General features: G+C 46.0%; 1 protein-coding gene across 9 annotated transcripts in view; it reads left to right on the plus strand.

Annotated features, from left to right (window-relative positions):
- LOC111849935 (splicing regulator ARVCF-like) overlaps positions 1 to 20540 on the plus strand; it is a 60116-nt gene extending 39576 nt beyond the window's left edge. For 3 of the 9 annotated variants that reach the window (XM_023823265.1, XM_023823264.1, XM_023823273.1), the window contains 13 exons: positions 358 to 917; positions 2145 to 2626; positions 6442 to 6625; positions 8119 to 8236; positions 8522 to 8696; positions 9059 to 9076; positions 9398 to 9469; positions 14483 to 14610; positions 15171 to 15321; positions 15722 to 15914; positions 16200 to 16311; positions 16499 to 16586; positions 16789 to 17184. In XM_023823265.1, the coding sequence (XP_023679033.1) occupies positions 358 to 917; positions 2145 to 2626; positions 6442 to 6625; positions 8119 to 8236; positions 8522 to 8696; positions 9059 to 9076; positions 9398 to 9469; positions 14483 to 14610; positions 15171 to 15321; positions 15722 to 15914; positions 16200 to 16311; positions 16499 to 16586; positions 16789 to 17036 (2529 nt within the window). In that variant the 3' untranslated portion in view covers positions 17037 to 17184. The other 6 variants (XR_002839661.2, XM_023823269.2, XM_023823271.2 and 3 more) reach the window with 6 other exon arrangements.
- The last annotated feature ends 6552 nt before the right edge of the window (positions 20541 to 27092 follow it).

Here is a 27092-nt window from a genome sequence, read left to right on the forward strand (position 1 = left end):
AATGTGCTCATCTTAATGAGGATCGCAGGGGCAGCACTGAAGCAGACCTGCTCTCCTAACTGTCTGCTGTCTAGTTAGTGTCAGTTTGATCCAAACGCACCTACGACATGGCAGGAACTTATAGAAAAGCTGTTTTATTGGCCTTCTTTCTGTTATCATGTTTGCCCAGAACGACGGCTCGGCCTTTCTGAGGGGGCATTTCTGAGGGGCATTAATGATTTTATTAAGGCACTGAAGTTCTGTTCTGCCTGTTCTGATTATCTTTTCGTGTGTCAGATCAGATGAAGACCCCTGAGCACGGTGAGTATCTCCTGCCTTCACTGTCGTGTTCTCAGTATCGTCCACTTCATCCTCCAGGGCACCAAGCCGGGGAAGATGGCATCCTCCTGCACGGGCCGGCCCCCGGCCCTGGGCCCAGATGGCCTGCCCCTCCCCGAGAGCCCCCCACCGGCGGGCAGCTACACCGACTCCGTCGACCGGCACAACATGAAGAACGGCAACCCCCATGCCGTGGCCCAGGCCTCCACGCTGACCCGCTCCCTGAACAGCTACAACTGCTCCTTCGGCGAGAGTCCAGAGCGACAGCCCCTCCAGCAGGGGGCGGGTGACCCCTACGGCACCCTAACTCTGGGGGCGGCCTACCGCTTGCACCCACCCTACACTCCTGCTGCTGCCTATCTGCTGCCACACCACCTGGATAGCTTTGGCCTAGTGGCCCAGCCTCAGGCCCCCGTGGAGCCGGGCCGGTCCCCTCCGGAGCAGTACGGGCTGGAGAGTGACCGCATCAGTTTGGGCCCCGAGGAGGAGGCCGTCTACGGTCTGGAGCCCGACTACGCCACTGCCTCCCGGCGCACGCTGAGCGTCGCCGACCGGGGCAGGCCTGCACGCGAGCCAATCAGAGAGCCTCTTCACGTCCGGTGAGATGCCCGGGACAGCAATTGTATTTTTGATGAGTGAGAATGGGAAAGGTTTACAGCCTTTGAATGACTGGAGGCACGTAGATCGGCGGCGGGGCCCCTCGTCAGAAGTGAAAGCCCTCCTGGTGCCCTAGGCCACCTATGATGTCTATACCAATGGCTGGCCCTCTGCATGGAAGTATGTTTTCATACTTATTAATAGAAATAAACGTTAAAATACTGCAGGAAATGTCTTAGGCAGAATCCTCATGACTCACAGAGTCTGTTAAATGTTGTGTTTGTGTGTGTGTGTTTGTGTGTGTGCAGCTAGCAGGATACAGTCCTCTGAGCTAATGTTAGGGAGGTGAGACCCCCCCCCCCCCGTCCACCTGTGCCTCTAGGCTGAGAGAGAAGCCATCTTTTTGGAATCGTTACACCCTCTGCTTGGTCTACTGCCCCAGCCTGAGGAGCCAGTTAATGGAAGTATTTATGGTTTGAGTGATGTGGAGGGGGGTTGGTGGTGTGACAAATCATATCTGGTAGTAGAACAGGGGGATGGACAGGTGAACTTAATAACTAACCTCATTTTAGGAGTTTTTTAAAGCATGAAAGGGAAAGGGTCATACCTGCACAAAGAGTGAGAGGATGGAATGGGGAAATGGTGAAGTCAGGCCTTGAAGGAAAGGAGGAAGAAAAATCAATCTTCTGTGTCACTTAAATATTTTAGGTTCAAGTCCTAGTTATATGGAAAGTACAAGGCTCCCGGAATATTCCAGCAGTCTCTCGGATATGGGCGTGGATTCCCAGATGACCGGCGCTGAGCGAGAACCTCAAAGAATCGTAGACCCTCAAAAGCCATTAACATTCAGTCTTGCTTAGTTCAAAATGTCAGTGTATGAACAAAAGGTTTCAGAGAAAATTTGGCATTTACCCCTCCCAGAGCGTCTCAGCCTCTCGTCTCGATAGGAAGACTCTGTATGAACTGACTGACATGCCACTGATCTGTGGAGCGTGTTAGAATTACCACGCTCTGACCACTGCAAGCAGAGCGCCCCCTGCATGTGAAGTCGCTCGTTGCTCACTGATCCATTACATGCTGCGGTACAGCGTGAGGTGACTAAGATATATCTGAATTTGCAGTCAATGACAGATGAGAATTAATCAATGAGACACTCAGCTGTGTCAAATATAATGGCAACCTCTGCAAAAAATATCAACAAAATGATTAGCCCTCTCTGTCTCTTTAAGGGGGGTGTTTGAGGACCACATCGAGGCTGAACTGATAGAGGGGCGACACCCCTACATCCACGATGCGTACCAAACGCCCCTGGTGGGCTTAGAGCACACGGCTGGCCCCCGCTCCCCCTGCTTGGACAGTGTCCGGAAAGACCCTCGCTGGCGTGACCCTGACCTTCCCGAGGTCATTGGCATGCTGGGCCACCCCGTGGACCCGGTGAAGTCCAACGCAGCTGCTTATCTGCAGCACCTGTGCTACGAGAACGACCGCATCAAGAGGGACGTGCGGCAGCTGAAGGGCGTGCCGCTGCTGGTGGGGCTGCTGGACCATCCCCGGGCCGAGGTCCACCGCAAAGCCTGCGGAGCCCTGCGCAACATCTCCTACGGCAGGGACCACCAGAACAAGGTGGCCATCCGCAACTGTGATGGCATCCCGGCGCTGGTGAGGCTGCTGAGGAAGACGGGTGACATGGAGGTGCGGGAGCTGGTCACAGGTGTGTCCACATGCGTTCATGAATACAGTAAGGAGGGTGGGTGGAGAAAGGGGCGAAGGAGGGAGGGAGGAAGGGAGGGAAGGAGGGAGGGTGAGTGGGGAAGGAGGGAGGGAAGGAGGCAGGGAGGAGAAGGATGGAGGGAGGATGAATGGGGAAGGGGAAGGAAGGAGGGAGGGTGAGTGGGGAAGGAGGGAGGGAAGGAGGGAGGGAGGAGAAGGATGGAGGGTTAGGGTGAGTGGGGAGGGAAGGAGGCAGGGAGGGGAAGGAGGGAGGGTATTCAGTGAGGGAGGGAGGATAAATGGGGATGGAGGGAGAGACAGTAAGGGAGGATGACTGGAAAGGTGTGGAGATATGGTGAACAGAGCTTAAAAAGAAGAATATGTGGACTAAAGTGATGTTGCATTAGATCAGCACTGCTGCAGTAATCAGCCCGTTAAGCTGGTGGGACACAGCAAGGGGCTGCGGCTCTTCTCATCCTTATCGGTTTCTCCGGTCTGGATTCGATTTGTGGGCCCTGACACAAACAGTGGGAGAAAGATCTGGAAATGGATTAGAACAGAGCTGCTGTGCTGGGCATAGGTGCATTTGTCACAATTGGAGATACGAGACTGCAATCATTCTCCATGTGACGTTACACATAATTGTTCCATTAAGTGTGCAGTGACGTGTCATTTGAAAATACACATTTTCCCATGATTTCGAACTCTTGCTTTTTTGACATCTTATTAATTCTGATCAAGTATGAGGTTTTTTTTCCCCTCAGTCTTATCATTTTTATTTTAAGAAAATCACATAAATAGTGCATAAACATCCTGTAATCCAAAACCTACAAGGAATGGAAAAGGCCTGCTGAGATGGCAACTGAATTATCATTTATTTAAAATATATATTTAAAATATAAATTGTATCATTTTCCGAGGACAACAGAATGTTTTCTTCCTGTATAACTGAAGTCCAATGCAGTTTGCAGTAATTCTGCCAAAGTACTTTGCACAGTGTGATAAACTATTAAAATGTAACTACTGTTGGCAATTGAAATGCTCCTGATTATTAAACACCCATGTGCATAATTTAGCAGTGATCACTGAGGCATTTGGTGGCTAATTCTGCAGGTAAATGTACAAATGCTAAGCTCACGCAGGGAATAGGTTTCCGCTGCCTGTTATGTGACATTCTTTACTGTGTTTTAACGATGGGTGTATCCAGAATTGCATACTTGCACAGTAAGTACTGAATTTCATCAGAAGCCTCAACCTTTAATGCAGTATGTAATGCTATGTACTGTATGTATGCACGAGAACAACGTACATGCATTCGGACACACTGTGGTCGCCATCTTGCATATTACCCCAACCGGATGTTTATCAATGATGTAGTTTGACCCCCGCAAAACTTAACTGTTAAAAACTATCCATGGAAAAATACGTATTTGACTAAACTTGCGTAACTGGGCATTGTTTTCTGTTTATTTTTTTGTATAGAAAGGCCACTTCTTCCACCATTTTCACAAAAATTCCTGAGCAATTCCTGGCTGCAGTACCAGTGGTCTTGTGGGATAATGTAGCATCCATTGGTTGCCCATGTCGAAATTTTGAAGAGTGTAGTATGTCATCCAGGTTGCGTTCACTTACTGTTATCCATACTTGCATTGCATACTATATTTTGCCTGCTACATAGCAAACAAGTATGTGATTTCTGACGCACCCTGCACTCTCCTCAGCTGTGCTTATTTGCATACTGGGAGGGGATTGGTTGGATGTCAGGTTTCATGTTCCGCCACCTTCAACAGGGTTCAGCGGCGCTTTATGTCAGCATCAAAAGTTACAATATTTCTATCACGGGGCCCACATTTATTTTTAGGTTTCGCTTTGGAATTGTTTGATGCCAGGCTGGCAGAATTTGACATGGATATCATTAATCTAGTGGAAAATTCATGCAAATGAGAATGGAAGGTTGAAAAAGTCGGTGTGTGTTGATTGCTCTCTGTGAATGGCGTGTGTCACAGATGAAGTCAAACACAGTAACTTCTGCCCGTTTTTGTTCCTTTTCAATTAAAAAAAATTAAATCATTCCCAAGGCAACCAGATCGTTATTTTTTCTGAGCCAGGAAAAGATGAAATCGCTAATCTTACCTCTCCTCTAAGGAAGCGATGTGGGGCCTGGGGAGAGAGTACTTCACAAAGTTAATGGAAGTAAAAACAGATTGGCGTACTGGGTGGTGTGTGTGTGTGTGTGTGTGTGTGTGTGTGGGTGTGTGTGTGTGTGTGTGTGTGTGCGTGCGTGCGTGTGTGTGTGTGTGTGTGTGTGTGTGTGTGTTTCTGGGTGTCTTTTTACCTTGTTGGGACATTTTTCCGGTGCCCTACAAGAATAACCTACATTTTCTTAAAATTTGTGAATGTAATCAAAAAACTAAAATAGCCGAAAGTTGTATTTTGTTTGGTCACTTATGGTTAAAGTTAGGGCTGGGTAGGGGTTAAGGTTGTCATAGTTGGGAATAGGGTTATGCCCATAGAGATGAAAGATATGAATAAAAATATGTCTGTGTGTGTGTATGTCTGAGCTCGCGTGTGTCTCTGTGGGTGTATGTCTGTGAGCTTGCGTGTGTCTGTGCGTGTCTGTGTGCGTGTATGTCTGTGAGGTTGCGTGTGTCTGTGTGCGTGTATGTCTGTGAGCTCGCGTGTGTCTGTGTGCGTGTGTGTGTCTGCGTGGGTATATGTCTGTGAGCTTGCGTGTCTGTGTGCGTGTCTGTGTCTGTGTGGGTATATGTCTGTAAGCTCGCATGTGTCTCTGTGGGTGTATGTCTGTGAGCTTGCGTGTGTCTGTGCGTGTCTGTGTGCGTGTATGTCTGTGAGGTCGCGTGTGTCTGTGTGTGTGTATGTCTGTGAGCTTGCGTGTGTCTGTGTGCGTGTGTGTGTCTGCGTGGGTATATGTCTGTGAGCTTGCGTGTCTGTGTGCGTGTCTGTGTCTGTGTGGGTATATGTCTGTGAGCTCGCGTGTGTCTTTGTGCATGTGTGTGTGTATGTCTGTGAGCTCCCGTGAGACTGTGTGGGTGTGTTTGTGTCTGTGTATGTCTGTGAGCTTGCGTGTGTCTGTGTGCGTGTCTGTTCGGGTGTGTGTGTGTCTGTGTCTGTGTCTGTGTGCATGTCTGTGTGTGGGTTTGTCTGTGTGCACACGCGCGTGTCTGTGAGTGCAGGCGCGTTCACTCATGTGTGGATATTGTCATTTTCAAAGGAGCAGCCCTTTATCCACTGTAGCTGAGTGTAAATATTTAAATGTTTCCCTTGGTGCTTTTCCCTCTGGATGTGGCAGCGGGGGTGTCGTGACTTTTTATGTATTTCAGAAGTGCTCTTTGAATACAGGTAACATTGTGTTTGTCTACACATCCTCTCCACCAAGCGAGAGCTGCAGCCTTGCTGTGTTTTTGGGAAATCTTTCTATATTTGGAGAATCATGGCAGTGTGTTAATGAGTAGCACTGTGGCCTCATGCCGCCGAGGCTACAGATTCAGTTCCCAGTTCCCCAGCCTTTCCGTGTCTGGAGCTGGTATCTCCCCCCTTTGTATATGTGGGCTTTGTCTGGGTCCTTCCATATGGCGCTAATGGTTTAGGTGGGTAGGTATCTCCAGATTCCTGGCTAAATTATATGTTGTCCTAAGTGGGCTGGCATCCTAAGCTGGATGGCCTGTACAGGTACTTCTTGTACTTCAGGTTTGCTTTGATCCTGGTGTAGATTGTTTTGGGAGCTCTCTATGTAGAGTCTGGCCCGGAAGTAGTTACACGTGTGACCTGCACCATCAAAGCTCTCCTTCCTCCCAGGAACGTTGTGGAATTTGTCTTCCTATGAGCCCCTGAAGATGGTCATCATCAACCACGGTCTGCAGACCCTCACCAGTGAGGTCATCATCCCCCACTCAGGCTGGGGCCGGGATCCCAGTGAGGAGTCCAAACCCCGGGACGTGGAATGGACCACGGTATTCAAGAACACGTCAGGATGTCTAAGGTAAAGCAGAGAGGCTTGCCCGGGTCAGTCTGGGGTACACTGTGATGTGAGGTACACTGCGATGTGAGGTACACTCCGATGTGAGGTACACTGCGATGTGAGGTACACTCCGATGTGAGGTACACTGCGATGTGAGGTACACTCCGATGTGAGGTACACTGCGATGTGAGGTACACTGCGATGTGAGGTACACTGCGATGTGAGGTACACTCCTGTGTCCTGTTTCAGAATGGGTGCAGCCAGCATTAAAGCCTGACCAAACCTGCAAAGTTCCTTGCGTCTTTTCCATGGATTCCCTTGCCATTTTGTATCTGGTCCAGGATTTTTTAACATTTTATTACCTCATAATCAAATAAAGCATGAACAAATTAAAAATTCTTTCTGGATACCACCACAAAATTGGCACATTTGAACATTTGAACAACCATCTGAACAGAAAAAGACTCTGGTTCTCTCTCCTGTCAACCAGCCGAGCCTTTTCAAAAAGGCCATACCTGAGCAAGGGCTTATGGGAAAAATTCTGGTTCAGGTACCGTTGTCTGAGGGAGTGGGGGATGCCTGTCGCCTCTTGCTGCTGCTCTCTACAGCCATTTCCTCAGAGTTATTATTTTGAAAGCCTGTGTGTTTCTGTAATTTCCCCTCCACATAAACCCCAGTGCGGCTGATTCTTTAGTATCTGTGCAGCTTGTGAACCTATTAGCGCAGATATCGATCTCAGTGATGCTCTTGCTCGCACCGCTGCTCTGAAGGGGCCATGACAGAGGCGGGCCTTACTGGAACAGGGGACGGGATTTGTCCTGAGGGAAGGGAGGGACTAAACTGCTTCTCTGTAGCCTGACATGACTCCAGCTGGCTTCTGTTTTAGCTGGATTAATCTCTCAGTCGGCGCAGGTGGAGACTCTCACCCTTCGCTCTTAGACGTGGCTGGCAGAGCTCTTGTGCTCGCCCACATGCTCTAGTCTAAGAGAGCGAGGCCTCTCCTTCAGCTCCTCCTCTGGCCTGTCTGTTTCCTACGCTCTTGGCAGTCCTCCATATAGAGAGAGGGCCAGTTTCCTTGTGCCTGATAAATCATTCTCTGGGTCTGCTTGCCCAGAAAGGATTCATTTATACATATTAGGTAGATCTCACCGTGGAAAGGATGAACAAGGCTTGACATTTTGGGGCAAAGTGATGAGGGTGTTCGTTACTTTTACCTGTGCCCTGTGTTTTCACTCTGGTCCTGCACACACACCCAGCTGCTTTTGCTAAACCCATCCTGACCCCCTTGTTCCTCGCTTCCCATGTCACATGGTCCCCCCCCGGAGTCAGTCTTGCTATTTCACAGGTGCTCGCTAGGCAGGTGTGTTACTGATCCAGACCTTCCACCCTTGCCCTGGAGTCTGTTACCGGGCAGGTCCTCAGAAAGCTGTGGTGAATGTGTGCAGCGGATGCCTTCCAGGTGTGTGGCGATGTGTACAGGTGTGTGATGTGCAGGCATGCTGCTCGTGTCGCAGGAATGTGAGCTCAGATGGCGCGGAAGCCCGGCGCAGGCTGCGGGAGTGCGACGGCCTGGTGGACGCACTGCTCTACACGCTACAGTCCGCCATTAACAAGAAGGACACGGACAACAAGGTGGGCCTGTCCAGGTTTGCAGTAAGACTGTTCATCGTCAGTGACAGTGCAAAGCGCTTCTGTACTTCTGAGGAGGGTTTTAACGGTGTATTAAGCAGACAGATAGGGAGCAGTAAGGCATGTTAGGTCATTCAAATAAAAGCGCATGTTTCTAAGCTGTTTTGCAAACTCCTCACTTGCACATTGGCTTTGTTTGTCTTCTTTGTGTCTTGGCCTGGTCGCCATCCTGTAGAGATTCTGACTGTAGGCCTGTTCTATGCTGTTCTTGACACGGGGCTGTTTCAGTCAGTGGAGAACTGTGTGTGCATCCTACGCAACCTGTCATACCACGTGCACAAAGAGGTCCCGGAAGCCGAGAAGCACCAGGAGTCCATGGCGGGCCTGAAGCCGAGCGCGGCAGGGTCCCAGAAGAAGAAGAAGAAGGACGACGCCGGCTGCTTCGGGGGCAAGAAGGTCAAAGGTCAGTGGCCCCCCCTTCCAGGAGCTTCCCAGTATATACACCGCTTGCTGGGGTAGATGGATGGCAGCGCCTCTACATAAACTAGTTTGCTGCCTTTACGCTAATATTCTGCAGGCATAAAAAATGGCCAGTGGATCAGGCGTGGTTTGACATATGGGGACCATTATACTTTCAAAACAGCACGTTGTAATAGGACTGCTGGAAAGATGAAATAGGTGTAGTGAAGGTGGAACAATCAATATAATAGCCTGAAAAGACCCCCCCCCCCCACCTCAGGTCCTCATTTTCTGTTGCTGTGTCATCTTATTGTATCTTCACCACCCCCCACCCCCCTACTGTGGCCTGGCTGCCGTTGGCTGCAGAAGACTGGTTTAATCACGGTGAGTGTCTCCCCGTCGCCCCACCACATGGATGCTGATTAGCACTCCCCCATGACTGGACAGCTGACTGCTTATCCAAGTGCTTTGTGCACATTAATAATACAGTACGAATGTAAATCTAGTTTGGGAACGTAGGTAGCTCAGCACTTAAAGACTGGAACTGGTAATGGGCCATGGAAGGTTCCAGAAAGCTGGAGATGTGTGCTGTGGAATGAGCCAACATGGACATTAATGGAGGGAGTGTGTGTCCCCTGAAGGGCATGCTGAGGACGATGTATATGTCACTGCCGCCTTCCTCAATGTCTTATTTCTTAAATGCAGGATGGAAAAATGGAGAGAGCAAAAGGGCCTATGACTCCCTGGATCTGCCGAAACGCTCAGAGCCCATTAAAGGTAGGGGGGCACGGGATGAAAGGAGATGGAGGAGGGGCAGGGCCCCCCCCGGCGAGCTGTTACTGCAGCCAGAATACTGACCATTCTGACCGTGCGAGTGGTGATTGGCTCAGGGGGGAGCTCTCCAGTTTAGGAGGTTGACAGAAACTTGATTGGTTGGCGCAGCACTGGATTCCACTGCGTTGACAGAGCCGTCTGTAATTTTATGTAAGTAGGTCAGCATGACTGCCGACGTGCCTGTAAAGCGCCGGGCGTGAGGAGTCCCGCGCATGGTGAGGTCTGATCATCTGTGCGGCGATCGCACAGCAGCCCCCAGCGACGTCGGCCCAGCCACACGCGCGTGTGCAGCTTCATCGAAAGCGAAACCCCATGCCTGGTCCCCGCTAATCGGCCATTTCGGGTCACAACACCAATGCTCTTCTCTCCAGCGAGACAGACGTCGTTCCACTCTCTCCCATCAGAGCACATCACGTGAAGTGGGGAGTCTGCGCTTGGTTATGGTCTCTCCACAAGACCATCTCAGGGTCTGGTTCCACAGGGCTGAGCAGCCTTCGAGCCACCCTACTAGATGGGGATGTCTTGGTCAGCCATATTCCCATCTCGAGGGCAGTGAGGGTCGTCTCGGCTACAGCTGCATGTCTGCATCTGTCTCTCTGCATATGAATAGAAATGGGTTTGGTGAGGAAGGGATGGCTGTTCATGCACGGGACATGAAAATTCAGGGTACGATCAAAGCTGTTTAGTTCTTAATTTGTGTTTCATTTATATGGTTTTGTTTCCTGGTAATTAGCTACATTACTGAACCTAAGAGAGCTCCTATTCAGCTGGATTGCTGTTAAATGGAGGTCAAGCAAATTAGCTTTTCAAAGCTTAAATAGCAAGAATGTTCGTGAAGTTCGAGCAGCATTATATAGCTGCAGCCCCCAGCATTGTTGTTAATGGGATGTGCGTTAGAACATTCCATTATAGCCGGTCATTATCCAGTGGGACCATTTTGTTGGTCTACAGGAGTCCACTGAAATAGCAGTGTGAAAAAGATTGTTGTTGCTATTTTCGTTAAGATGGCAGTTTTGAGAATGATATGCGCAGAGGGAGCAATGAATTAGAAGTATCTCTAGGCCCCGTACACGGGTTTATCTGACACGTGTCTGCAAATTCACGGAAGGCTCAAGGTCATAGGTCAACAGGCAGTTAGCAAAAGTAAGTAATGACAGCAGTATTACGAAAAAAATCCAAATCAACTGAGACAAGGACTTGGGGGAGGAGGGAGATGATGAAGTATCATAAGGGAAGCGTTTAATTAGAAGACAGCTGTCCCAGGGGCGCTGGGACATTTTTTGGCACGTTAATTGAAAAGTCCTGTAACTTTCCACCAGGAGAGCGTGACAGTGTGCGGCGTATTTGACAGGAGGGTTAGGTAACAGAGATCAGCCTTGATTAATTGATTAGTTTAGCCAGAGGAGAACAGAGGTGTTCTTCCAAGAATGGATTAGAGGAGGACCGTCCCCAAAAGGAAGGCCACACTTCTGCGCCTTATCGGGCCTTCCCTTGCTAATCGCTGCCTGTTTTATAATTAAACTGAAAGCATGAAGGGTCATCAAGAATGCCTTTGAAGTCCGAGCTTTAGAAAGGAACCGGAGTTTGCTATTAGTCTCACCTCAAGTGACACCAATTTTGGGTTTGCTTTGAGTTCAAATCACGGATGAATTAGATAAAAGATCTGCAGCATAATAAAATTCAGATACAGTCAGTATGCTCTGCGATCTCTGCAAGGTCTTCCTGGACATTACGGCACTTTGTCTGAAGAGATTTTCATGTCCATTTAACACTCCTGAGGGTTGGAGAGTGTGGGAGGTGAGATCGAGAGGCGATCAGGAAAAAGGCCGGTGCAATTGCTCAGCTGCATGCTCCATTTTGACACCTGGCTTGGCTGATGTCATGTCACGAGGAGCTGGGGAGAGTGAGAGAGAGAGAGAGAGAGAGAGAGAGAGAGAGACCACTCATTTAAGGCCTAAGATGTTCTGCTCAATTTATTCTCCTCCCCGCCCAGGTCGTTCAGGCATTAACTGTAACGATTTTCAACTTGGAGAAGAATCGCTCGCAGACCCCATGAGACAGGCTGTGATCTGTGGAGTCTGGCACTGACGGCATCTCTTTGAAAGCTGGTTCGGAGAATTCGATGCTACTTCTCAAGTGTCTCTGTAAAGTGTCTTTAATCAGAGGTGGTGGAATGCAGTCTCTTAAAACACGTCTCCAGGAATGCTTCCAAATGACGACGGCCTCCTGACAGCCCCGGAGTCTGGAGCTAATCTCAAGGATCCAGTAAAATACTACTAATACAGTCGGCCCTCCTTATCTGTGGGGTCTGCATCCACGGATCAAAAACGTTTGGGAAAAAAATTCAGAAATGTAAATTTGCTGTGCAATAGGCACTACACCTAATCCTCGTGAATGAAGTGATGTGTAGGTAGAGAGGGAGAATTAATTTACATTTGCTCTGTTTATTATTATATTTTCTATATGTACTACAATGCTTGTGTCTGTACAGAACATGTAGACTTTTCTTCTTATCATTATTCCCTGAGCAATTCAGTATAATAGCTATTTACATAGAATTTGCATTGCATTAGATATTATAAGTAATCTAGAGATGATTTAAAGTATAAGGGGTGATGTGCGTAGGTTATATGCAAATATGCAACTGCATTTTATATAAGCGTACTTGAGCATCCACAGAACGAATTCCCAGCGGATATTGAGGGAGTGCTGCACTTTGTTTACTGGACAACATTAAGCACAGCGATATGTACTGTATCAGAGTCTGACCAACCTTTTTGTGACCAGCAGGTCAGTCAGTGACCGCCGCTGTACGTATTCAGACACCTTGTTGCCTCCCCAGTGTTTGTGCAGTCCTGCTTTGCAGTACAGGACGCTACGTAAAAGGTGGACAGCAGAACGCCACTGAATATCGCCCTGTGAACAGCACCGATGAAGTGATGTCTGAATGACATCAGATTAAATTGCAGTTAGCGGTTGTGCAGTGCAGGACAGCAAAACGCTTTTAGGTTCAGTGCTGTGTTTTTATTACACGCCCAGCCTGGCGCGTTGCTCTGGCTGGGAGCTTGCCACCAGCTTTTTCTTACTGGGGGGTCCTAATGGATCTGCTTCAGCCACTGCATTGGATGTGGTACAGGTGTTTGTCTTCCCCATTTCCACTATATTCTCAGTCCCAGCTGAGGCAAGGAATGCATCAGGTGTTGTTCGGAAGTCACCTTCATCCGAAGCAGCTCGCATTTTTTTCTGTCTTTCTTACAGAGGTTTTTTTGCTGGACGTGGCTAGATTAACCTCCTTCTTCAGAGCCAGAGAGACAGAACCATCTAACGGGGCTTCAACAGGCAACTGAACCATTTCGCCGGTTTATACCTTTAGCACCATCTCCACCTTTTCTAGACCGTCGAATTTTCTTCCCTTCTTGTCAGGTCAAGTCACTTTGCAGTGAAGATGGGGTAGAGGTTCACCACACTGTCAAAGACTGTGTGGGCTAATAGTGCAGCAGTTTAAGAATAATGTTCCCCAACATGATGCTTTAAAGAAATGTTGTCATCCACAGTGCATAATATCATTAAAGGATTCAGAGAATCCGGAGACATCTCTGAATGCAAAGGACGAGGCCAAAAACCAATATTGGACAGCCGTGATCTTCAGGTCCTCAGGCAGCACTGCATGAAAAACAGACATGATTCTATAGTGGAAATAACTGCATGGGCTCGGGAACACTTCCTAAAACCACTGTTTGTGAACAACATACAACTCTACCCTACAAAGAAGCCATATCTAAACATGATTCGGAAATGCCTCTTAAATGCCGTCTTAAATGCCCGAGCTCCTTTAAGATGGACTGAGATGAAATGGAAAACTGACCAATCTGACGAATCAACACTTCAGATTCTTATCGGAAATCATGGACGCCGCGTCCTGCAGACTAAAGAGGAGAGGGAGCATCCAGCTTGTTATCAGAGGAGAGTTCAGAAGCTGGCATCTGTGATGGCTTGGGAGGGCACAATTAATGCTAAACGAGGTATACAGGTTTTGGAACAACATATGCTGCCATCCAGACAAAGTCTTTTTCAGAGAAGGCCTTGTATGTTTCAGCAAGATAATGTCAACCTGCGTTCTGCGTGTATTACAACAGCATGGCTTTGCAGTAGCAGAGTCCAGGTGCCTGACTGGTCTGCCCACAGTCCACATCTGTCACCCATTGAGAACGTTTGAATCGAAACATACGGAGACCTCGAACTGTTGAGCAGTTGATATCATATATCAGGCAAGAATGGGACATTTCACTTTCAAAACTCCAACAACTGGTCTCCTCAACTCCTAAAACATTTTACAGAATGTTGTTAAAAGAAGAGGTGATGCAACACAGCGGAAAACATGCCCGTTCCAACCTTTTTGAAACGTCAAATTCAAATTGAGCATAAATTTGTCATAAAACAATAACATTTCTCAGTTTCAACATTTGATATGTCGTCTTTGTTCTATTTTGCAATTAATTTGTGTTCATATGATTTGCAAATCATGGCATTCCATGTTTATTTGCATTTTACACAGCGTCTCAACTTTTTATGAAACGGCGCTGTCAAAGAATACAAATAAAATAAAAACAATGCACAACAATATAACGAGAACAGTGACAGTGCAATTAATACAAGTAAACAGTGGTGCAGGATAGTGCGCAGAGACAGAAGACTGCATATCGCAGAAACATTGTAGTCCAAATGCATTTTATCAGCATTCATGGCGTAGGTGGGAGCTGAGACGTCTAATAGCCTGGGGGAATAAAGCTGTTGCAGAGCCTGGTGCTGGACCGAATGCTCAGAACGTTCTCCAGATGGAAAGGGGGTGAACAGGCGGTTTTTGACAGGTGTGAGGGGTTAGGTGTGATGGAGTGAGCTCCTGTTTCGAGTGGTTCCCAGGTCAGGTTATGGTCTTACCACCCTGTCTGCCCACAGGCTTCCAGCTGCTGTACCAGCCTGAGGTGGTCAGGCTGTATCTGTCCCTCCTCACCGAGAGCCAAAACTACAACACCCTAGAGGCGGCCGCGGGGGCGCTGCAGAACCTCGCTGCAGGACACTGGACTGTGAGTGAACTGAACATGGGATGGAGCCAAGGGACAGGGTGGGACTAGGGAGGAAATGCTGGGTATGTGAGTGAAATGGGATGGGGCTACGAAGGGGCATAGCCTAGGTGGGGACAACAGGGGGCGCTGCTGGGCGGCGGGGCAGGATGCACACACTCACCTGTGCCTATGAAGAAGCTGTAGATAAGCTGTACATGTAGCAGAATTCGGCATTTGAACACTGTGAAAGCATTCAAAGGGCATGACTGGCAGGAGGGGGGTACCTGTGTGTGTCATCCGTCAAAGCATTTTTTATTTCACCTTTCAAGCTCTTAAGGCTCACTGATGCCACCTACTGGAAGTAAAATAGAAGTGCATGGCTTTGTTGACGCCGGGCGGGAAAGCTACGTGCTGTTGTGTGCAGCTTGTCATTACCAAGTAAAGGTCACAGCTGAGTATTTCGTGTTGTAGGGGAAGGAGAAGGGATTGACCTTTTAATATTTAGCAATGATAAATAACAGGTTTCTGGGCATTATTTAGCTGATAGTCCTCCGGTAGCTGTGTGCTGTGTGTCTCCTTAGTGGTCCAGATACATCCGGGCTACAGTGCGTAAGGAGAAGGGTCTGCCTGTGCTGGTGGAGCTGCTGCGCTCCCACGCCGACACTGTGGTTAGGGCTGTGGCCATTGCCCTGCGCAACCTGGCCATCGACCACCGCAACAAGGACCTCATAGGTAGGTCTCATGGTGACCCACATGAACATGAAGTTGATGGTTGAAATCCCATGAGAGAACCTTCTGTTTCTGACTGCAGTCTCGAACATGCTCACGCCTAATGACTGTCGACAGCTTTATTCATTTATCTGATTTTTAAAATCTGAAGTAGCATATAATAGAAGGGTTACGTTTTATATGTGCGCTATAGGATTTGGGCTCTGCGTGTTGAGTTACCTGAGCATAAATAATTCTCAGCACTCCTCCACCTTCCTGGACTCAGCTGAGCTAAGTAAGGAGAAGCAGAATCGGGCGGGAGGGTGGTGTGATAAACTAAAATGTGGATTTGCTGGGCCGGTCCTGGCTGTGCAGATAAATGTTAACATAAAAATGTTGAGATTCGGACGCCGTCTGACCGCAGGGAGCTACGCTCTGAGAGACCTGGTCAACAACCTGCCCAGCGGGCAGCAGCGGCCGGCCAAGAACCTGGAGGAGGACACGGTGGTGGCCATCCTCAACACGCTGCATGAGATCGTGACGGGGAGCTCTGAGAACACCCGCTCCCTCATCCAGGCACAGGCCGTACAGAAGCTAGTGGCCATCAACAGAACCAGGTAACATCTCAGCAGACTGAAGGCCGAGCTCACCTTCAGACAGGGGGGGGAGGGGGGGGCGACAGTTTGCTCCAAGAAAAATAATACTTGTAATGTGTAAAAGTTTGGTTTATTTAACAAGAAACATTATAAAAACTTCCAAATTGAGTTAAAAGATGTTCATGTCCAAAAGGGAATTAATTAAAAACAGCCCCCGGCACTAGCTTTTAATTGCTAATTGTTTTGAATGAAGCTAAGTTCTTGTCTGTCCTTGGTATGAGTCACTTCCTGTCTTCCTGCTATCAGTCAGTCGCCGCGGGAAACCAAGGCGGCGTCTCATGTGCTGCAGACAGTGTGGAGTTACAAGGAGCTGAGAAACGTTCTTAGCAGGGATGGCTGGAACAAGAGCCACTTCCAGGTATGGTGCTCTCCCATGACCCTGGCCAAACTGCAGCGGTAGGGACCAATCACACTCAGTTTGACATATCAGAATGACCTGCAGTCTGATGTTTTCTGCACGGGCATAATGGGGATGGAACCTAAGTGGCATGTACTATTCCTGGACCTGTTCAGCCATGTTCGGATGTCCTCTTGTCCTCCTTTAGCCCTCAACATCTGCCCTACCCAAAGGAACCAGGAACGGCAAGGCCAGCAACGACGACACCACGCTCCCTTTGATGGAGAGGAGCCAAGGTCAGCCGGAGGCAGCAAAGCTCACCGTGGAGAGTGGAGAATAAGAGGCGTCTCATTTCATCAGAATTAGTTTATGAAATAAAACACACTAGCAAGTTCAAAGTGACTTGAACCCAGCATGCACTAGCCATGCATGAAATCCTCAGGTGGTTGTGTGCTACAGTGAAACACCTGGTATGACTGCCTGCCTTTTTGTCTGCAGAGATCTACTCCACCGCGGATCCAAGGGACCACGAGTGCAGGTACAGGACGGGGGACGGGCAGGCCGGCACTGTGGAACGGGACACGGTTAAGGTACCGCTCTACTTAAGGGAGCATCGTCTGGGTAGGGACAGTGTACCGTATCTAAATGGCCGCATTGGTCCTGACCTCATGCTTTACCAGCTAAATTCTTGGGTATATGACCATACAGACAAGTTTCACACTTTTGTACCTCTTTGGTCTCAGTGATATTTACACAGTTTTGTTACTGCATGAATAGTTCAAAATGCACTGCCCTGCATCGACACCAGGGGGAGCTCTGTTCAATAGCCTGTCAGTCTAGCTTTACCAGTGACGTTGCTGTGTTGCTGAACTGACCACACTGACCTTTTTCTTGTTACTCCAGAATGACTCAAACAGGAAGTTCTTTATCAGGACTAATAAGCCATCAGTGAATCTGGTGGATGGCTGTGACCTTAAACCACAGCCTGTTGACTCCTGGGTGTAAAGCATGAATGGTAGGTCTGGTTTTTCTTACTTTTTTACCTACTGATGTTTTTACCACATTAATCCAAGATCAGTTAACAGCTGAGTCATAGAAACCTCTTAAACATTTAACTTTACAGCCAGTTCACTGATTCATAAGTCCACCAAATAATCCCACCCAAGCCACCCAATGATAATTCCTTACACAACCTGTAAAAAATTTACCTACATCAAAGTATATAAAACAGCTATTTATTATGGATCTTATTAACATCTTTTGGGGATGGAAGCTGATCGTTTTTCTGGTGAAATCACACCAGATGAAATACCACAGCACTACACTAAAAGCTTCCACAGCGAGAGTAAAGTCAGCCACAAATTCTGTTTGTGATCATGTTAGAAGAAATGCCACAGCTCGTCTGTGCGAACTGGTCCCTACACCCTGCTCCCGACCCCACAATGAATGGCCAGCATCTAGGAAGGCGAAAGTGACAGAAGCCTCAAAGTCCAAGCTGGGTCAGAGGTCACCTGGGGATCACCTTCTTGGAATGCCTCTTTCCCTGAGGGATGCAGAGGCTGCAGAGGTTTGGAAAGCAAACCTTGTAGTGGAGCTAGAGCCCCGTATCAGATCACCCAGTTCCCCTCTCCCCTGCTCCCTTACAGGCCTCGTGAAGGGTCACGTGACGTCTCCTCAGAGCGGACAGGATGGTCAGCATCGCCATTGCTGTTGGAGACACTGTCTGCAACCTCGATTGTTTTTTATTAACCAAACTCTGACCATTCGGCAGCCAAAGTGGACAATACTGCAGGCTTCTGCTGCTAAAACCTACATTCCCAGGAGCACTGTGAAGCTCGCCTCCAGTGCGGGGCCCTTCACTGGACAAGATGAAAGTGGCACTGTAACGGAAACAAACAGATCTGCTGAATGAAAAGGACTGACGAAATAACAATGTATTTGTGTATAAAATCAAAAATCATTTTGTTTTTATTGTTTGGATTAGTGTATTTTGTCTGTCTACACGGCAGAGTGAAATCCTCTTTACGCATCTTTTGTTTTGATTTACAGGAATTGCTGTGCAGATGTTTTCTTTTTGTAATGTAATTTTCTAGGAACATCTGAATGCTCAACGTAATGATGGATGCTGGGGCAAGGGAGTATGTTTGAACAGTAATCCAGAAAACCATTGGGGTGTCTGAAACAGCTTTAGAAGGGTAAACACTTGAGTAAATACATGCTGACTAAAATAAGCTTTGCATAAAGTGTTGCACAAGATATATATTTTTTTTCTTTTGCAGTGTTGACTTTCCTGGCGCAGAACTTGTAGGTGAATTAATAAACCAAAGCCAGCGCCGCCTGGTGGACACTTAGGGGATGACACCAGGAGTGTATTGATGTAACTGGCGTTATGCCGTTTCAGGGGGCCCACAAATACATACCGTTGCAGAAGATTGAGCAGGTAGAAGTTTAAATGACTTTCTTAATTTCTTGTGCTCAGTCTTCTATGTTTTGTGTTAGGGGACAAAAGTTTTTGTCCCATGTATTTTTTTCTAGTTTCTTTGAAATAAGATGATATGAAGACAAGAGTAAAATATATGTGCATTAAGGGTTTTTGTGCGGGATGGTTGGAGCAGTGGCGGTGGTGAGGCATGGTGGAAAAAAGACAACTACAGCAAAACCTCTAAACAAGTTATATTCATCTAAATTTTATTATTGTATATACTGTACCAATTTGTAAGTAATGAGGAAAGAAATCTAAAGTTTAGCTTAGCTGAGTGGTTTTTGCTAACTGGTGAAGGAACTGTGTTGGGGAGAAAAGACAACCAGCATTTTTGTATAAAACAAGTTAAAAAAAAAAATCAAGCTCGTCAGCAAAACGTTAGTAGAATGTGGAACCGTTTGAAATGGGAGTCTATTTTTAATATGGTGATAGGAAGAAAGCTGAACGTTGATCACTGTGTTTTCGAAGGGGAAAAAAACTTTTTAAAGCGAAGGTCCAGCGACACAGATCTGCTGGGGGACGTTGTGGAGAAAGCAGGGAGGTGATCAGCAAGACGTACGAGACTTAGAAGACTGTGAGGACTCACTTCTTTTCAGCAGGGACAGGCATGATGGACCCTGATTTGTTTCTTTGTACACCTGTACAACGTTGCCCTTATGTCTCTGATGCATCATTCTAAGTATTCTTAGCAAGCATGAGAAGAAAAAAAAAAACTGTACTTTGACAGTGTTTTATAATGTTCTTTTTACATGCCTGTTTTTTTTTAATGTTTGCTGTGCATTTAGTTGCTTACAGTCAAAGACAGTCGTGTTTGATTTGAGACAGAGTTGCGGTGTCTTAAAATAAAACGTCTTTTTCCCCCCTTTCCTTAAACATTTGGCTGGCAGTGGAGCTGCCAGACTTTGAGTTTTGTTCAACACACGGGGAAAGTGCTGGCGGGTGCTGTGGGTTGGTGACCCTGTGCCACCAGGGGGTGTGACTGCAGTCGACTTATGTGGCTGGCTGTGAAGCTGACTGCAGGCTTGGCTCAGGGTTCACAGTGCATTTGTATGACAGGCTACCCTGAAGCCTACAGCTACCACACAAAACGTTCAAGGAAGCGTGTATCATTTTACAAGACAAGACTGGAGTTTTATCAACATATAAGAGTAGGTTAGTACTGTGCAGTCCATAAGCACTCTTCACTTAGCCACAGTATTGCTTTCACACAAAAGGAATTTGGTACGTATAAAAATGATGGATCTTGAACTTTCTGATTATCGGTGCCTATAGAACATGGAAATGGTGCCAGGAATTAAAAATATAAGGGTCAGGTGCTGTCTGTGGATTTAAAAATCATTAAAAATATTCTAAATGACACTTAGTTGCAGCTCGGTTTGTCAGAATCAGGTGCCTTAAAGCCATTCGTAGTGTAATGACTTGAAACCACAGAATAAGGGTGACATATATGTACACATACCTATGCTAATTATTCCCATCCTCACATTTGTGTCTGTTATCTCCCTTTGTTTTCATTATAGTCAGATCTTCTTGCTATGACACTGTACTATACAGTTAAAAAATAAACGTAAACTTTACTCTTTTAGACTAATAAATTGTGTAACATGTCAGTGTCTCACTGGTTTAAAATAAGATGTTACACTTACAAAATATACTGTGTGTCACTAATATTCTAAAGAAAGAGTTTAAGCTGTATAAGGAATCTGTAAGTTTGTAGAGGATTAAAAAGGCGGGTGTTTTTTTCCAATAAATATAATCTTGAATAACATTTTGGCTAATAATTATTTATTATAAATTAGTTTAGTTTCATTCAAGGTATTTCATTAGGGTTTGAACTTTGCTTTTAACTTTACTTTTTAAACCATTTGATTAATGGTGGTGAAGCATGATGGCAGAGAATGAGTTCCCTTATGGAACGCAGATGATAATGTGTTTGTTTATCTCAAAGGAGGGAGAAGTTGTGGTGGTATTAGGCGGCTAACAACATCTGAAAAGCACATCTGCCCAGTCGGAATGTCAGGGAGCTTTCCTTGTTTTTCCATGTAAAACTGTTCATGATAACTTAAAACAAGCTTCACCCTGGGACCGTGATCAAGTTTGCCAAACCGCATCTCGTGTTTTGTTCATTTTGCCTTGCAATCTGTTGACATGTGTTGGCTGTTTTGCGCAGACGTTCGTCGTGTTGTCAGACTGATGCACCTTAAGGGAGGCAGGTGAGATCCGATGTGTAGAAATGCTTATTCCGGTCGTCTGGCATGGCCTGGGCTGATGAGGGGGCGGACAGTGATGTCAGTCTTTGCGTGCTGACTTCAGAGACGCAGCATATGCGTTCCGCAGGCTTGCCGGCTGTCGCTCCCACATCCGCTGAAGTGCTGCCCCCGGGCCAACTTCCTCCGTCAACAGGAAGCAAGGGCGTCCTTGATGGAGGGCAGGTGAGTGACACGCCTGCAACACATGTTTAGAATTGCCTTCCAGCTATTTTAGCAACGTGCACATTCTCCCCGTAATTACTGCTGCTACCATCAGGCTGACGAGTCAGTTTATAATTAAAATATTTATTTGTAGTTATTTCATCATAGTGAGAGTTGCCTGTCGCAGCTATCTGAATTGCCGCTGGTCAACTTACGAACTGGAATGTGGCAAAGACGACACTGAGCAGATCTACAAAGTGACCTGCCGGTTTTTGGGTAAGACCCACACACTGCCCAGCCGGTTGCTATAACAACAAGGGCCAGGCCACCACGTTTTACAAGTTTTACAGTTGTTGAGCTACTTTGGGGTCAGAGGCATCGCCCCTACTTTTGTGTGCCGTCCACAGAAGTAGTCTACTGCAGTCTCTGACAGACCAGGCAAATACGGTCCATTTGTAACCCATTCTGTCTTCAATGAGCCTCCCAAAAGCACCTGGTGAGAGAGTGGGGAGCAGACCATAACTGTGATGGACAGGCTGCCGATGAGGCCTTGACTGAACCGGGTGGTGGTGACAGTCAAGCCAGTGATCAAAAAAAACGCTGTCAGACTGGCCCCGACAGCTGAGTGACGCCATGTGCCATCAACTGCATGCTTGTTCGGATCAGAACAGTCACTCAGATCGAGGATACTATTTGCCACCTCGTTCAACGTTTTAATTTTCCAAGGTTAAAAATTAAAAAGCAAGTTATATATATATATATATATATATATATATATATATATATATATATATATATATATATATATATATATATATAGCCATCCGTCCTTCTAACCATTTAATCCTGGTAAGGATCGTGGGGAGTGTGTGTGTGTTTACGATGCGATATACACAAACAAAAAAACATATGTTTATTATTATAATTTTACTTGTGAAGGGAACTTGGATAATGTAGCCAAACCAGCAGGGGCCCAGGGCTCAGGCCCTACACCCCCCACCTCAGGCACGCCGGTTTACTTCAGTCAGCATGTCAGTCAATCACTTCACCCAGCTCTGGCAGCCTGAAATAAGTATTTTTGTGTTTCACAGGAGTTGTATAACACCTTCCTCTCCGATCATTCTCACTTAAAAAAACTAACCATAGGGTGAAATTAAATCCAAATTAATTGCATTTTCGACCGCTTATTTATTATACAGAGCAGCATCTTCAAGAATTTTAAAGCGGCGATTTATAAATACGCCAGTAGGTGGCGGCATTGTCATTTCCCAATACTTCCACCAATTACATAAAGTTAATTTGTACGTAAAATCCTCAAGTAATTATTTTTAAAATATATTAAATCCGTGTGACAAGTTTCGAGAAGGCCCAAAGCGGTCACAACGAGCACGATTAACAAGCAAACTTTGTAAAGACGCTTTCCAATAAACCGCACAACCGTAAATGGAACGAAACGGACAGCTTTACGGTACCGGGTTCAAGGTCAAAGTCCGTGTCACGTGACCCGCGGCTCAACGGCTCATGAGAGGGGCGCGGCTGCAGTCGCCCTTCTCAGGCGATGTCATTCGGGTGTCTATATGTTCACGCCTCGTCCCTTCCTGCACGCGCAAAAGAGGATAAAATAAAAGACTAAAATGATAATCATGTCACGATACTGCATCAGTACTATTTCAGTCCCGATGTTGATATCTTTCATGTGTCCCGAATGAATAACGCATTATACTATCGAGAATGCTATTAATGCTATTATTCATTCTAATATCTAGAATGCTTTAGATTTTAGACGTGAGTAATAAATGTCTAGCCACTACTTTGACAAGTAATGGCAGGCTTACTTTAATTACTTTAAACATTAAATAATTTAGATGAATATATTAAACACGAGTTTTCAAAGTGCAGTTTATCTGTTTAACATGTTTAGGGACAAAACATCCTACGCATATATTTGTGTAGGATCTATGTTTCATAATTGTCAGTCTATTATAAATGTAAACGAAACGGAGAACACGTTTCTTTTTCTCTGCGCATGCATCAACCCAACCGGAAGGGGCCAGAGAGTGGAGGACAGGGGCCCGAGTAGGGTGGCTGCAGCCGTATATTATTGAGTTTAGATGTTTTAGAAAACGAAAAAAAGTTGTATTTCTAATAATCAACAACCATGTAACTCCGTCCAATTACAACTTAAACGTCATTTTTAGGTATGAGTTCTAAGGTAAGTTTTCCGTTAGTTCCAGAAGTCGTTTAGGCAGTGAACTCAATATTCGTCTTTCGTCTCCTCTTTTTGGTGTCAGCTCACCGGGGGATTGCCACTTTAAAGTGTTTTCGGATGTTTTCTAACCAAACAAAATGTGTTTAATTAGCCACATTAATCACCCCTTAGTTCGCCGTACAGCGTGACTCCGTGAGCGCGAGCTCACTCGTAATGGGTCACCCCCCGGTGTGTCCGGAGACACTAATCATAGAGTAATGAGCAGTTTAAAAACCACCGATATTGCCTAAGGCCTTTCCCCGTCACTACAGGAATAAAGGAGTAAGTCACCATGTGAAATCCCGGTTCCCTTCATTTCCGCAAGGCCGGTGTTCTGTCGATATATGGTGCCTTGTCGAAAAATGCTACCGTAGTGCTAATCGATAGCCCTAACCCTAACCCCCCAAAACCCTTACCTTAACCCTAACCCCTAAAACCTAACCCTAATCCCAAAACGGTGGAACTGCACATGCGCAGAAAGGCTCGATGGCACGTCTCGATAGGTAGTATTTTATGACAGAACACCGGCTAATAGTCACCGGTGAGCTGTAACCCATAGTCCTATATTCAGGACGGGGTACCTTTGTTTTTTTCTGATTCCCCGCTTTTTCGCGTAGACAGTAGTTTCTTTCGTAAAAGTACGAAACCATTATTCACTACAATGCAACACAGATGATCAGAGTCAGCGGACGATTTGTAACACATGTTAGGATATTTTACCGTGTGTTATCGCAGCCAAATAAAGATGGCGGCTCCTTCATACATTTCTGCAGGAACTTTTACTGGCGCCGCCAAATTGTTCATCAGGTTTCCCCACAGCTGCTAGGAGAATTGGCAGGTCTGTAGGAGTGTGTTTGATGCGGGGTCGTTAACACGGGGCCTTATCTAACCTCTGCGATGTGTTTTGCAGTCCAACGAGCAGCATAGTGAAGTTTGATGGACAGCCACAGATGAGTTTGATAAACACCTGATATATATTTAAATTATTATAAATTGTATTTATCCTTAAGCAGCTTCTTGAGGTAGTACACAGTTGATAATCTGCAGCAGATTTCTCCTTTTCCCTTTGCTTTATTCATTGTAATATCTTGTGTGATCAGCACATCTGCACATGGACCATTTCCGCGGCTCCTTGGACTTAGCTGCTTGTCGTTCTGTCACCGAGCCAAGATTGAAGACCCACCTTTCTCCCCAATAGGGGGTCTACAAACAGAGGTAGCTCTCGACATGTTTCTGGAAAGCCCTGCGTTCTCAGCGGATTAGGGACGTTTCCATCAGACTGAAAGGGGACAGACAGTAGTGTGTTTGTTCAGTGTGATTTAAGAATGGGTTAGTCTGGTTCTGCTGGTTGGACATTCTTTTTTCCATTGTAGCTGACTTTAAGCACATATACACACACACACGTGTAAATTCTCTTCTCATCACTTGTCAAATCCTGGATTTGTAAAAACCTGAAATGCCATCTGGAATTGTTGGAGTGCACAAAGTGTTTGAAACGGTGTTCAAATTAAGTTCTAGAGCTGCTAATTGAATGTAAAGGAAGGCCTGTGATGGGGATTACCAAGTATTGTGTTTTAATGTTTTCCTCCATCAACTAAGGAGCCATTAAAAGCAAAACCTAATTGTATACATATTATGAAACCCATAAAAGATGTCTAGCATAGTACATCATGTCAAGTCTTGCATACCTCAATTTAGGCTAGTCCCGTTCCCTGTTTTTCTTTCTTTGCCTTTTGCTTTTTATTTTGACTCTGCCGTACGTCAGCACCCAAAATCGAATGCACTCAAGAGTTCTGTTTGGACAGATTTTCTTTGACAGTTTGCAAATATATGGGTGGGCCTGTTTCAGGGATAAACATGGTGCTGTGACAGAAAAGAAAATGCCCTGGCTGTCAGATGCCCTGATGTGTGTTAAGGCCCCTTTCCTCCCGTTGCCTCTCTATGTACAACAACTCTGTAAAAATGGTGCTATGTTATGCACACTGGGCTATGTAAGAAAATTCCCAAACAAATATTGTCCAGCAGAATCAGGAAACTACAGACGCTCCTCTACTTACAAATGAGTTACGTTCCGAATGGCCATTCGAAACTTGAAATGTTCGTAAGTCCTTATTCAACATAATTTTAAGGGTATACACAAGTCCAGAGAACTAGGATGCTGGGAGTACGCACGCTACGCTGCTGCGCGGCGGGAATAGCGGCCAGAAGTTGTATTAGGCAGAATTGGCGCGCAGAAAGAAAAAATTGATGTTGCGGACAGGAAACGGGAGCCCAAGGAACACAATTTGGACTTGCAGTCCTCTTCTTTCGTATGTCTGAAAGTTCGTAAATTGAAAGTTTGTAAATAGAGGAGCGTCTGTATTTTTATCCTGGAGGAAATTAATTGGTTATTACAGGTTGCAGTTAGGGTAGTTTTGTTAGAATTTTTTTTTCTAAACAGATTCTATTACTTTAAATGCACATGCCTATATTGCCTCGAAATTACTTTTGAATCCTGTTTTGATTTTTATGATTCTGTTTTTGATGAAGCCATTGTGGTTTTAAGAAGGTGCCTTCTGATCTAATTAGCTAAATTCAAGCATCGATGCAAGTGTTTATCTGTGTAGAAGCAGAACTGGAAATTGGTTGGGATAATCTTTCCAAAGGAGAAAAGTGAGGTGACTGGCACCACTTCCGTTTCTGTTCAGTGGGACTCAAGGCCAAATATGAATCACAGTTTAGGTGCTTCAGCCTATTTGCAGTACAGCAACTGTACTCTAGTGCTCCTTCATTGGCTCAGATTTAAATAAACTTTGCTCTCTTATGGGCAGTAACAGTATATCCTTTGCTAGAATGGAGGGCCTCCTGAAGCCTTTTGCTACATATTTAGGAGATACTCTTTTTTTTAGAATTGGCTCTAAATTTGTAATTAGATGTCTGCAGTTGTATTCCATAGATTCTCAAGATTGGGCAGATGGTACAGAAGTAATTCCATTTGAAGTCCAAATGCACAAGACAGGTGGAAAACATAAGGCCGGAATAAAAGCAGCTCATTTTATATATATTACGTGGTCACTCGCGGGCCACTTTATTGGGTACACATCTTCAACTGCTTGTTGAAGCACATTTCCAAATCAGCCAATCATTTGTCGACAGCACAGTGTATAAAATCATGTAGATACAGGACAGGAACTACAGTTAATATCAAACAGCAAAATGGGGAAGAAAGTTAATTTAAGTGATTTTAAACATGGCATGGTTCTTGGTGCCAGGTGGGCTGGTGTGAGGATTTTAGAAACTGGTATTTTCACGCACAATCATCTCTAGGGTTTACAGAGAAAAAGAAAAAAACATCCAGTGAGTTCTCTGGGCTGAAATGCTTTTTTTTGATGGCAGAGATCTGAGGAAAAATGACCAGACTGGTTCAAGTTGATAGAAAGGTAATAGTAACTCAAATAACCACTCGTTACAACCAAGGTATGTGGAAGAGCATCTTTGAACACACGTGTCACCAGGTGCCTCTCCTGTCAGCTCAGAACAGGAAACTGAAGGTACAGTCGGCATAGGCTCGCCAAAATTGGAAATGAATGGCAGACTGAAAAAAATTTTGGTCAGGTCAGTTTCAATTTCTGGTGCAACATTCAGATGGTAGGGTCAGAATTTGATGTAAACCACATGGAAG

Source organism: Paramormyrops kingsleyae, chromosome 7, assembly GCF_048594095.1.
Source record: "Paramormyrops kingsleyae isolate MSU_618 chromosome 7, PKINGS_0.4, whole genome shotgun sequence".
NCBI classification, from domain to species: Eukaryota; Metazoa; Chordata; class Actinopteri; order Osteoglossiformes; family Mormyridae; genus Paramormyrops; species Paramormyrops kingsleyae.